Source organism: Hyperolius riggenbachi, chromosome 7 (assembly GCF_040937935.1).
Source record: "Hyperolius riggenbachi isolate aHypRig1 chromosome 7, aHypRig1.pri, whole genome shotgun sequence".
NCBI lineage: Eukaryota > Metazoa > Chordata > Amphibia > Anura > Hyperoliidae > Hyperolius > Hyperolius riggenbachi.
The window spans coordinates 113,737,552-113,751,094 of record NC_090652.1 but is presented as its reverse complement, the minus strand read 5'-3'; the positions used below and the strand labels follow the sequence as shown (position 1 = coordinate 113,751,094).

The following is a 13,543-nucleotide window of genomic DNA, read 5'->3' as shown; positions in this document are numbered from 1 at the left end:
CGTGTTCTGAAAAAACTTGCCGGTAACCTGCAGCATTCTCTATCTGGGGGCAAAGGACACCGGCGTGGAGGAGGGATATGTGAAGATGTGTGGCCCCTTCCCTCAGTGTGTATATACCGGTACTTGCTAGTAATCTGCAGCGCTCACAGTATCTATGTTAAAGGGACAGAGGACATCAAAGGGGTCACGGGGATGGGGACAGCGATACTAGAGGGGGGGGGGGCAGTGTGCACCAGAGGGGATAACAGCAGACACCAGAAGGGTCAAGGGGAAGGACAGTGGCAGTCACAAAATTTAGTATTCGGACTATAAGACGCACCAACTTTCCCCCCCCCCCACACCTTTGGGGGAGCAAAAGTGCGTCTTATAGTCCGGTAACTGAATTCTCAAGAGTTTTCTGCACAAATGTAGGGTCAGAAACGCATTTCTCAGGCATTCCCCACTTCATCAGGTCAGTAAAAATCACAAAATGTGCCCACTGGCCAGCAGTGGCTAGACTCGAGTACCTCAGTACCTACTTATTTTGGTTGCTTTGATATCCACAGAAGAGGTAAGCCAACTATTCCTCTCCTTTTTAAATGTTTAATTATTTCTTGTTTTTTGTTACCTCCAGCCACCAGTTGTTCTCATTCCCTATGGTTCCCAGTGGCTGGCTTGCTGAGTCTAAACAAAATGGAGAAGTGCTATGATTTAGTGTTGGTGTTCAAATTCGGCTTCCTGCATTTGGAAATCCAAATTATGCTGAACACCGCACTTCAGCACCCAAGCCAGTGGACAGGGTCGAGGATGTCACTTCGATGCTCCCTCCTTCCGGCATTGTAATGTGGCCTTCAGACCCATGTCCCTGTCCGCTAGCTTTGGTGCTGCAAGCTGTTCAGCATAATTCAGGTTTCTGTATGCAGGATCCTGAATTTGAACACCAACACTGCTGTGATTCTAATGTGTTGGCATTACATACATTGCGTTTCTCCTTAGGTAAGGTGCAGCATGCTCAGTGATAGAGATGCTTATGTTTGAGCACTTGTGGAGCATGTGATCTGTTAATACAATTGCAAATTTATCACCTAATCAAAATGATCCCTATCTGAGATACCATACACATGGACAAAATCACATGGATTCAAATCTTAACCAGGAGATAATTTGAACAAATCCTGAGCAAAATATAAACACAGCACTTTCAGTTTTGATCCCATTTTGCATGAGCTGAACTCAAGGATGTGAAACATTTTCTACATACCCAAAAGACCCATTACTCTCAAATATTGTTCACAAATCTGACTAAGGCTCAACACACACCATACAATCTTGGTTGTTCAATCTTACCACTTTCATGTAGTATAAGAGCTTTACCAATAAATCATTCAAGGTATTTTCAATCTGTTGGCCCTTATACTACATAGATTTGGTAAATCTGTACAACCAAGATTGTATGGTGTGTGTTGAGCTTAAGTCTGTGTTAGTGAGTACTTCTCCGTTTGATCAATAGAGCGGGTCCAGTTCACTGATCCTTCTTCCATTGTCAGGGTATAGAGCAAAAAAAAGTGACAGGATATCACAGCACTGTCCCTGGGGAGGCCATACCTGCATAATTGGTCAGGCAGATGTTTCAGTAGGACTTTTACTTTAACGTGGCACCAGAAATCAGTCAGAAACGTGGTCAGAGAATATAGCCATAAGATGCAAGCTATGATACTATCCAGGTTAGAGTAGATGGAAGATGACCAGTACTTCTTCAGTAGTACCAGCTCTTCACGTGGACAACAGAGACACCTCCCACAGTCCTCCGTGAAGGCCACAAACTTGGAGATTGTAGCAACCACTAGAGGAGAAGCACCTCACAATTCCTTGGCTTCGTGAACCCCTTTATATGCAACTTCTCCAGTTTTGAAAAGCCCCAATCCTTCCTTGGATCACTAGGGTTAGTATAAACCAACCACTGAAGGGGTAAGGAAACCTCGCAACTTCTTCCTGTTTGCAGGTGCCACCCACACAGAAATCTTTGTGGTGTGTGAGAATAGTGGCTATGCTAATATCTGATATATCTTATTTCTATTCATGATATCCATTAAGCTTCTCTGAGCCACAAAATACCATTTTGAGTCCTTATAAACATGGTGAGTCGCATCACGGTACTCTCCCCGGTTGCATCTCGTCAAAGTGGCCATTATAGTCAATGGAACATGACAAACTGCCTACGGTGCGACGCTATGCAATGGAAGTGCTCGGGGTAACGCACAAGCTGCACTGTATTACCATGTGACTTCTGCCGTAATCTTGGAAGTGCACGTAAATCGCATGTTAATTTGTTTTCTTTCGGTCGCACCACAGCTTCATTGCATTGTTGTGAATTTTCTGCTGCAGTGCGATTGTTCCAAATCGCACTGCATTTCCCCAAATGTAAAAGGACCTTTTAAGGTTTATCTTAATCAGCTATCTGAGCTTAGTACTTATGTAAAACTGTCATATTTCATGAAAGCTCACACCAAAGTCTTTACTAACTAACAGCTATGAGTTCATAGATGGGGGTGGGAAATCAAATAGACATTTGAGCTCAGGCAGAACAGTACAAAGTCATATGGAAAAAGAGCACTGCTAAAAAGATAGAATACAATGAAATTCCATGCTGGTGAAACTTCCCTGTTAGGTTAATGTTAGAGAGAAGATTCCGGTTCCTACAAATGCATATTTGTAGTTCTCTAGAAGGCCTACATTGGCACTACATATCTCTCTACATTTCTTGTGAGTTTATTATGTATAAGGGCCCGTTTCCACTAGTGCCCGCATGCGGATTCGCCCTAGTGGAAACGAGCCCTAAGGGCACTGCATGCGGATTCGCATAGTTAATGTTAGTGGATGGGGCTGTTTCCACCTGTGCGGCGTGCGGGAGCGATTTGGCGGCGGGCCAAATCTGCACGGCGGGACCCACAGTTTTCGCCTGCGTCGGGAATCCGTGCGAATCGCCGCTAATGTATTTAATAGTAAAAACGCATGCGTTTGGTACATGCGTTTTTACCCGCGATTTCGCGTGCGATTTCGCACCCTTCCCAATGTTATTTGGCCCTGGCAGTGTCATGGTTAATTTCGCATGGCACCCTGCCATGCGAAATCGCACGCGAAATCGCGGGTAAAACGCATGCGGAAACGCACCCGCATGCGTTTTTACAAGCGTCGGAATGCCGGCAAAATCGCGTCGCACTAGTGGAAACGGGCCCTAAGTGTTAAGGAGTCAACTAACAGTATTTCATTTCAGGGACCATGATGATGATGTGTCTGTAGCAGAGGCATGCAAGAAACTTAATGAAGTTAGTGGATTTAAAGGTATGGGCAGGTAAGTTACTGACCTATTGAAGGCTACATTTTATCTGTTTATATGTTTATATAGAATGACATCATGCTTGTCTTTGTAATGGCTTCAGGAGTGATATTTGTGTTGTGGAAAATGCCAGTAGAGAGGGCTAGCCAGCAGAGGGTATAAAGTGCAGTCATTCACTGTTCTGTAACCAGAAGTTCAGGTTTGAGTGGAGGATATTTTGAAAGTGTTACTCCAGATTTAGTTTTGAATGATAAATACAACATTTACCACTGTTTTCATCAGTATGAATTCAATTCTTACTCGTTATCCTATCCATGAGGTTTCATAAATTTTTCTACTTAAAAAAAAAAAATCAGGAATTTGAACAATAAATCAATCCTCCTCCCCAATAAAGCACTTCATCTGAATGCAAATATCTTATTTTTTAGCTAATCTTAAATGGATAGCTCAATAGCTCATCATTTGATAAATGAATACTTCAGTTGACATCTTCAGTCCAATATCAACGGGAGGGTACTTGGTCAGTAGTCGTTGGCCTCTTGTAGTATTGATCCATTTCATAAATGAACACTTCTGTGTATTCTTATATCAGTTGCAGAGCAACCCTACAATTGTTTTTGGGGGCCACATTGGGTTCTTCTTCCTCAAGGTAATGCCCCAAATGACTGATTGATTAGTCTTTGAAACTGATGGAGGAATAAAATGAACCATTATGTTATTGAATGGTGGGCTGACCGTTTGGGTTTCTAGCGGATGTCAGCCAGTATTGGACAAGCTTGGCACCAATTGAAAGCATGGCAACAGTTTTACTGTATGAATTTCCAACGTAGCCAAGGAAGTCCTCTGGGGCATGACTTATTCTTCACTTTCTGTTGGACTCCTCCAGGTGATTAGGATCTGCCCTGAATTGAAAGCATAATTTGCCACGGAACCTTATGGGTATATAGTGCCAGGGTAGAGACTTTGCCAGGCAGAGTGAGTATTCAATTCGCAGTCATGTGCCTATAAAGACTAACTTTAAAATAAGATACTTGCAGGAGGACATTTTGAGGTTTGAAAGCAACTTAAAATTTGTGGTTCTGTTTGATAACAAGAGTTGAAATAGTGATTGCACTGAATTGTTGGAAATCACCTTCTAAGAAACAGCAGAAATATTTTCTGCAAGACATTTCTCTTTTCCAGTACAGCACAGGGTACTTTTTTCCTAGCCAACCGGTCATATTACAAACCATGACCAAACCAAGAAATTTCACAAAGTATGGGTATATTGTAGTCTCATAATCACCTCAGATCAAGGGTGTAACTACAGGGGTACAGCCACTACTACAGCAGGGGGGGGGGGGGGGGTCCAGACAGAGCTGTAAGAGGGCCCCAAACACTACTTCACTTCCTCCATGAGGCATAAGTTATAATTAAACCCCTGCCTCAGATAATCCTTAAAGTAGACCAGAGATCATAAGGTACACAGAATAGATACTTACCCGGGGCTTCCTCCAGTCCCATAAACACCTGTATGTGCAGAAGACCCAGACTGGACCCGACTGAAGCAATTACCGGAAAAGTGCTTTTCAAATTACTAGCACTTAAAAAACTCTTGCAGTGTGAACCAGCCCACAGGTTCTGCTTTGCTTCAAGGCTAATCCATACCCCTCATCATAGAGCCATGGTCCTCAATTGACTTCACTGATAGCAAATCCTGAAACTGCTGCATGTGAGTTTGCATCCATGGCTTTGTTTAATATGAAAGCGGACAGTATTTAGATTGGTTATCATGGTGATCCTTTGCATCAAATACATTAGCCTCTGACCCAGAAACTAAATGCAAATCAGGTGATCTGATCCAAACCTTAGTCCACTGGCTGAATGGTTATTCGGAATGTGTGATGTAGACATTTCTGAGTCAGACATTTGTTTCTTGTACCCGACTCCACATGAGGTAAAAAGTCGCTCTCTGTAGAATCGGACAAAATCCAGGGAAAAAAAATCCTCTACTTAGGGTGGTAAAAGACTGACACTAACATTTCAGAAGCCTCAAAGGGAAATAAAATATTAAAATGCAGTTTAAAAAGAAGAGGTAGATACAAACTTACTAGGGACACAACTTAAAGTGCACCCGAGGTGAAAATAAACTGATGAGAGAAACAATTATATTTATCCTCCTACTCCTATCCCAGTGTTTTCTTTTATATTTAAATATTTACAAACTAGGTTGAATGTTTTATTGTCTCTAATCAAGTGGCAGCCTATTAAGTGTCCCAGAGTTAGAAAAAGCTCAATAGTTCATGTATTTTATCTCTCCCTGCCCTCAGAAGTTTCTGCCAGGAAAACTTGTATGGCTGTAATTTGCTTATCGGTGATGTTTACTATATTCCCGACAAGGTACCGACAACACAGAAGCGGTCAATTCCATGCCTAGAAATTAACTCTTTCAGGCAGCAAAGTAAAGCATAACTAAAAAAGCCTGATTATTAATAGGATTTGTATTGCACATATACATGTGTAGCTCATTATGTCACATGTCTCATCATGTCTCGGGTATACTTTAAGAGTGAGATGAATAATTATAGCTTTAATATTCCAAAAAACTACTCTCGTAGAATGCAATGCGTTTCTCGGGACTAGGTTCCCAATTCATGAGACAAATATTGAGAGCAAAATCTCAAAGAGAGCTGTAAACCAGTCCATGGCCTCAGCTTTGGTTCCTATGGTCCTAAAATCCTAGTGGTTCTTCATAACAGAAACGGCTCCTTCAGTTTACTAAGCCGTAAAATAAAATAACTTTTACTCTCGTGTAGAGGTCCCCTTGATGTGCGGATGACTTGTCTGCAGAACAGCATTTCGCTTGACCTGCTATAAACAGCTTCCTAATGATTTAACTACCATTGTAGTGTTACAGTGTTATTGTTGTCCTCGGGCTGAGATGTACACAGAGCCATGCCTAAGTACAGAGGCTTTAGTTTGGACTTGGCTCTGGTTAATTCCTGTGAACTACTTAGTGTTGGTACGCGTGTGACTCTGATATGCATAAACCAGGCTCCAATTAGAAAGCACGTCAAATGATGCCGTTTCATAAATGTCCCCACCGCGGTCCCTTTACGCAAGATGTCAGCACGACGTTCCGCATAGCTGCAGCAGTTAGTGGAATAGCAATTAAAGAAAATATTACAGACAGTCTAACCTAACCGTTTTGATACGGGATCATTTCTAGACCTGTACGTGACTCTTCATTTCATGTACTTCAGGAGGGAATGAAGAACACGTTTCTTGAGATAAAAAACCCCGAAAGATCAAATAGTGCTGCAGAGAACAGAAGGCTTGTTTTTCTTTTGAAGGAACAGCTAGACCTAAATGCTAGATGGTTAAATAATAGCCTGAAAGGTCTCGCTAAAAGCACACTTTGCTTGATTCATTAGCGCTCGTGACAGCATTAAAATCTGGACTATTATTTTGAGTAAAATGTTCCTATTTTTTGTATTCATGAAATGTGCCCCTCCAAAGCTTCAACCCCATTCCCCCTCTTCCTAACCACTTTAGGAAGTCACATGAGCAAAGGTGGGAGGTGAAAGAACATTGTAAGTGGTTTATATCACTAACAACTATACATGCATAGGATATCAGCAAACCACATAGATCCCACAATTGTTTTGGGGGCCTCGTAAGATCCCCCTTTATCAAGGCATGGGGTTTACAAGGCCCCCGAAACAACCGTCAGATCTTTGTGGATACTGAATCACTATTAAAGCATGCTACCATTGAAATCGGGTGTGCTGATATCCTATGTATCTACTTAATTAGTGGCAATGCCTGCACCAACATATCGAGCACCTAACCCGTCGGTTGGTGTGCCTGCTCAAATCTATGAACTCTATTAACAACTGAAGGGTTACAAATTTGATTCTCCTTCCATAACCTGATGGTCTGTTTATAACAACTTGAAAAATTGCTGCAGTAAGTGGATGTTCATAATGGTGGACACAAGTAAAGGACTGTCTGTCTAAAGGTGCTCATTAACTATGCGAGTTTTGGCACAAAATTATGTTTTCAATACGATCATTCAATGGGAAAACAAGATCGTATTGAATCGATTCACAGCATTAACAAATCCAGCTTATAAAAAAAATCTGCCACACCAATCAACCATTTCTTTTAGAAAACTAGCGGTAAAACGATCATTCAGGATAGAACGGGCTCACCAACTTCTTTGTTTTTATATACGACCAGAATAATCCGATCAAAAATAGGATTATGTACTAAAAAGTGTACCAGTAATGGGCAGATTTGGGGTATAGATACAGATCCAATTTTGATTGGCCAATGGATGACACATTTTACCACTTCCATGTAGTATGAGAGCTTATCTACACAATCTGTTCATAGTATTCAAAATGTGATGGCCCTCATACTACAGAGAAGTGATACATTTGGCCAATCAAAATTAGATGTGTGTACCCACCCTAAGTGAGTAGATGTAGATCCCATGCCTACCAACCATAATCTGTATGCGAAGCTTCTCTTTTGATGGTTGTCATATCATGCTCTGAATGGCCAACCCTTTGAAGACTGTGCTTAGTTTTACATCTAATGTACATAACTGTATGAAGGTCTTATTACCATATTGCAATGGCAGCTCTGAAAAGGACTTTCCAGGAAGCAAAAAAAAAAAAAAACACTGAAAATGGGGAACAGAGCTTAGTGGCTCACTAGTTTTAAAATCGTTATAATTAATTCATTACTTGGCACAGAAGTATTCCCATAAGAGAAGCAATGTTCTTTTACCCAATGTTAAGATCCTAATTTACCAAGCCATTGAATTGCACACTGTTTAGTTCCAATGTGGCAGGAGAAACCCAAAGGTCCAAGCAATTGCATCAATTGCATGCTGGTAGCAATGGGTGGCTGGCACTGGTAGCCATGGGTGGCTGGCACTTTAGCTGCACACAGCTCCATGGAAGTGAAAAGGAAAACAGCATAGGAATGCACATGTATCACTTTACATCACTGACTAGGAATGGTGGCTGAAAGAATGTAATTAAGTGGTTGTCCTGATAACCACTGTTCAGCAGTCAGCACCACCAGTCAATTGCCTGCACTTATCAAGTTGACATTCTCACAGCCGTAGCGGATATTGTGGTGGATCATAGACAATCTTCAAGCAAATAAGGAAATGTATTGGTTTCAATCAGAGATTCAAGGTGCATATCGTCAGCATTCTTTGTTACATCAGCAAAGCAAGAATATGAATATCATTGCAGATATTGGCGTTACATTGCAATCATAAGTCAGCACTAGGAAACTGACCTAAGTTCGGCCTTAGGAAACCTAATCTAGGCTACGTGAAGCAAAGAAGAAAGTTGAGTTAAAATGGAAAGAAAGAGCGCACGTATCCCGGAAAATGAGGGGTTTCCGTTATATACAGAAGAACTTCCAGTTTACCAAGGGTGACTTCCCACTGTGAGTGTGCCATGGGTGTGTTGTGCATGCCAATCACATTAGGAGTTTTCTATTGGCTTCCATGAGAATTTGACTAACAGGACACACACTGCACAACTGTGAAGACTCCGGGTGTTCCGAGCTTATGTTGATGTTCCTGGTGTGATTTGTTGATACTTTGTAGTCCCAGGTCAGACATTGAGTCTGCCTAGGGAGTGAGATAACGGTGTTGTTGCCCTTTCCTACAAAGCACGATGTTCAGATGTTCACTGAAATCATCAGAATTAAGTTGTCTTAGAATATCTCAAGGGAGAACTCTAAATATAATCTTCTTGCTGAAACAGTGGTTCTCTAAAGTAAATGAGGAATATACACTGCAATAACTTGACAGCTTCTTATGCTGGATACACACCATGCGTTTCCACGTTCGATGCGTCCATCGATACGCATCAATTTGATTATTTCCGACATGTCCGATTCACGTTTCGATGGATCGTTAGGTCGATTTGCCATACTTTACATGGCAATCGGCCTAAAAAAATCATCGAAATGTGCTCGGAAATGCTCAGAAATAATCGAATCGACGCGTATCGACGGACGCATTCGACGCGGAAAAGCATGGTGTGTATCCAGCATTACAGTGACCTAGCCACACAGTTATCAAACAAATATACAGCTTGATGGACAGTCATGACATCTGAGATATCACTTTGCACCAAAAAAATCACCATGCAAGCATTGTTTTATTAATTCAAACACATTAAGGTGGGTGCTGTCAGAGGCGTAGCAATACGGGGTGCAGAGGTTGTGATTGCATCAGGTCCCTTGGGCCAGAGGGGCCCCGAGAGGCCTTCCCTCAATTTCAGTATTAGCTCTCTATAAGTCCTGTGCTCAGAATAATCACTTCAATAGATACTTTGAATAGTGGTAATCATTAAAAAAGTGCTCTGCATTCCCTTCTTGCACCTCTGACATGGTAGTTGCCATTGGCAGGTTTTGGGGCACCGTATCAATTGTTATGTATAGAGTGCGTAGGGGGGCCCAAATGTAAAACTTGCATCAGGGCCCACAGCTCCTTAGCTACGCCATTGGTTGCTGTGTGTCAAAACTGTGCACCAAGATGTGTTTTTATTGATATACAAAATATTATTTTTTAGAAAAAAAAACAAACTCCCCAAATCGTATTGGCCACCCAAACAGGTGGTATGGATAAAGGTGCACTGCAAACGTGTTGACTAGGGGGCTCTGCAGAGGGGCGTGGAGCTTTGTTGCACAGTACCCCCAATATTGTGATCCATGTGGGCTGGTACTTGGAGTGGAACCCTATTCTCTTTGAATTCCCTGGGGAATACCAGCCTGCAAGAATGACAAGAAGTTATTAAAGGAACACTATCAAACCAACTGTTCTACAATGACAATGTACAAATAATGTCTAAGTAGTTGTGTAAATATTTTCCTACTTTTCATGTTAAATATCAGAGGCAAAAGCTTGAATTCATTGTATGTAGCTTTTAGTTCAGTTGGAATATTTCATTTGCAAAGGTTTGCTTCAATATTACATTGTTCTTTGCATGTCAGACTGCATACAAAAAGGGGTGTCAGGTTTTACATACAATTACAGACAAGTTACATTTCCTCTGCTCTCTGCAGACAGCTCAGTCAGAGACAGGCAGTGAGAACTTTCTCTCACACACAGGATTAACAGATGCAGTGTGAGGGAATCACCCTCCTTTTATGAATGAGTAGTCCCGTCAGATTTTGCCTCAGATGCCGTCAGTAATTGTGAAAGGAATTTGATAACAGTAAACAAAGAGCTAAGCATTTAAAAGTATACACCCATACCTAACAGCACTCCCTAATCTATGTCTATCTGTGATGATCCGCTCAGCTGGCTGCACGGGCAGACAGCTGTTTGACCATTCCTTAAGTTTGAGGGCTGCAGGTCTCTGGAAAAGAGACCTGTCTTTGCTTTGCAAGTTTCAGACCTGCTCTGCTGCTGAGGAATTTGCATATATTTGTTTTGCAGATTGCCTACCTGCCTTCTTGGAAGGCTGGCAGTATAAATACCATGTTCTCCCAGAATCCTTTTCTGGTCATCTTTCATGGTTTGTTACTGAGAAACTCTCCTAGAGTGTCAGCCCTGTTTGTTTGTCAAAGTTTACCTTAGAGTAATTCTTGGGACTGCACTAGGCAGCTCTTCTAGTGCAGTCAATTGCTTTATTTGTTTTGTCTGTGTTGCCTCTCTGCTGCGATTGTCCTGTCGCCAGCGGCGGTCGACAGGAAATTGTTCTGTCTGTCTGGGGGTGCTAAGCAGAGCAGCGGTTGCTACTGGTAGCCCCTTCTGTTCATCTGTCTGGATCGCACTTACCCTAGTGGTAGTGGCAGTGCCTCCTTCTGTATCTCTGCCTTGGGGGTGCTAACCAGAGCAGTGGTTGCTACTGGTAGCCCCTTCTGTTCATCTGTCTAGATCGCACTTGCCCTAGTGGTAGTGGCAGTGCCTCTTTCTGTATCTCTGCCTTAGGGGTGCTAGCCAGAGCAACGGTTGCTACTGGCAGCCCACCTGTCTGTCTGTCTTTTCTAATACGAACGCTTGCTGTAGGCTCGGTGAGGTAACCGTTTAGCAAGCGTTCACGTTCTCTATTTCGTGTTTTTCTGTCATTGGTTAGTTAGGGTGGCACGCTTGTATCTGTTGCGCTTATTGTGCGGAGACCGCGCCGTAAACGCGCTCGCTGTTGAGAATGAGTGCGGTGTTCGCGTTTAGTTAGCGTTTGTTATTTTCTTTATTTGTTCTATATTCTTGTTTGCTGTGCCTTTGCTACTCTCGTTCTCTGTCCTTCTCAGTCTGCTGTCTGTTGGCAATCGCCATTCTTGCGATTTCATTCGCGCTTTCTTTCCGTTGATGTGTGTTCACCGTCGCTGGGGGGCAACTAGATTGGTGAACACACATTCTGTCTGTCCCTGTGCTATTTCTCGTCCAATTACCATCTGGCATCTGTGGCAGTGCAGAGGCAGGGCTCGTCTGCACTCCACAGCTCCATCTGCCGGTGGGAATAGCCCTCTACCGGTGCATTGCACCTAACCTGGGTTCTCCCAATTACACGTTTGTGGAGGATTTCCGCCACGTCAGCGCACGTCTGGTGCGCTGACCACAAAAACGATTCCGCAAACGTTACACTATCTCATTTGAAAAAAAGATGTTAATTGATAGTGTTCCTTTTAGGCTTTTATTTCTCTGAAATGTTTAAAATACATTATTATTATTATTATTATTATTACTGTTTTTTTATTTTATTTAGATAGTGCCAACATCTTTCATAGCTCTGTACATAGAAATACACACCTGTAAAATGTATGACCATTGACATAGCAACTCGCCCACTTCAGGCCTTGCAGAAAAATACAGACTGATAAGATGTAAATTTAGTTTTGTGCTGAATATATGAATATGTACAGTACCATCACCTTTCACAGAACTAAAACATTACAGCAGCACTATTTAGTAGCAAGTAGCAAATGTAAAAAACAAGAAGTAAAACATGTGCTAAAATTAGAGCACTTGCAAACCTCTAAATAAATTATAAATTGGCTGCTAAAGGTTTAAACAGGTAGGGGGAGCTGAGTACCAGGATGTTGTTGGTAGCTAGGTTAGGAAAGATTACAAGCTTGCCTGAAGACAGAGGTGAGTTTTCAGGTTCAATCTTAAAGGGAACCTAAACTGAGAGGGATATGGATGTTTCCTTTTAAACAATACCAGTTGCCTGATAGTCCTGCTTATCTCTTTGGCTACAGTGGTGGCAGAATCACAAACCTGAAACAAGCATGCAGCTAATCCAGTCTGGCTTCAGTCATAGCACCTGATCTGCATGCTTGCTCAAGGGCTGTGGCTAAAAGTATTAGAGACACAGGATCAGCAGGAGAGTCAGGCAACTGGTATTATTTTAAAAGGAAAAATCCACATCCTTTTCAATTTAGTTTCCTTTTAAGATAGCTAGTGTGGGTGAGTGGCGAACACATTGTGGAAGGAAGTTCCAGAGGAGTGGGGAGATTCGAGAGAAATCTTTTACAGGTGGATACAGTGCAATTTCTTATAAAAAAAAAAGAAGCACTGAACAATAAGGTTTTTGTTCTGTGAGGCAAAGTGAGGACAGAAAGTAGAGAAGCATAATAAAAATGAACCAACAATATAAGAATTCATTTTACATGAAAAATATACACGCATGCAAAGATAATAGCTCTAACTTCAAACCTAAAATCCAAATAGAATTTAGCCTTATTTAGAATGTAAAAATTAGCAGTTAAAAAAAATTGATCTTAACTGAGAGTGGCAAATGACTCGGCAGTGCGTGTCTATGTGGTGCACAGAGGAGCCAGCTCTTTCCTCTGATGGATTGTATGATTTAAATTGCATTTGAAAGCCACAATGGCCTAGCAACAACTTCCTGAATAACTCTGGGATCAGGGGACAAACAGAGCCTAATCATCACCCAGATAGGCTGCAGAGTGTCAAAGCAGATGGTTTTGTCACCAGTGATGAGACCAGAGACTGCAGCTGAGAGAGATCGCACTCCAGGAACTTTGTAAGGCTTAGGCCTCCGAGCACAGCAGAACATCGAGCCAACAATGTCCTTCACCCGGGCATTCATCCTTGCCGATGCATCAACATAAAACAGGACTACATGCAAAATACAAAATTCCGTAACAAAGAAGGCATTAGGATAGCTTCATACCTGGGTGAGTAAGTTGTTTCATAGATTTAACCAATCTATTAACAACTGGAAATCTTGTGAAAGTAGAAAG

The 13,543-nt window shown here is 42.0% G+C and overlaps 1 protein-coding gene across 3 annotated transcripts in view; it reads left to right on the top strand.

Annotated features, from left to right (window-relative positions):
• Positions 1 to 13,543, top strand: part of BAIAP3 (BAI1 associated protein 3) — a 317,725-nt gene that overhangs the window by 123,314 nt on the left and 180,868 nt on the right. For all 3 annotated transcript variants that reach the window (XM_068244533.1, XM_068244531.1, XM_068244534.1), the window contains one exon: positions 3,254 to 3,331. In XM_068244533.1, the coding sequence (XP_068100634.1) occupies positions 3,254 to 3,331 (78 nt within the window). The remainder of the gene's footprint in view (positions 1 to 3,253; positions 3,332 to 13,543) is intronic.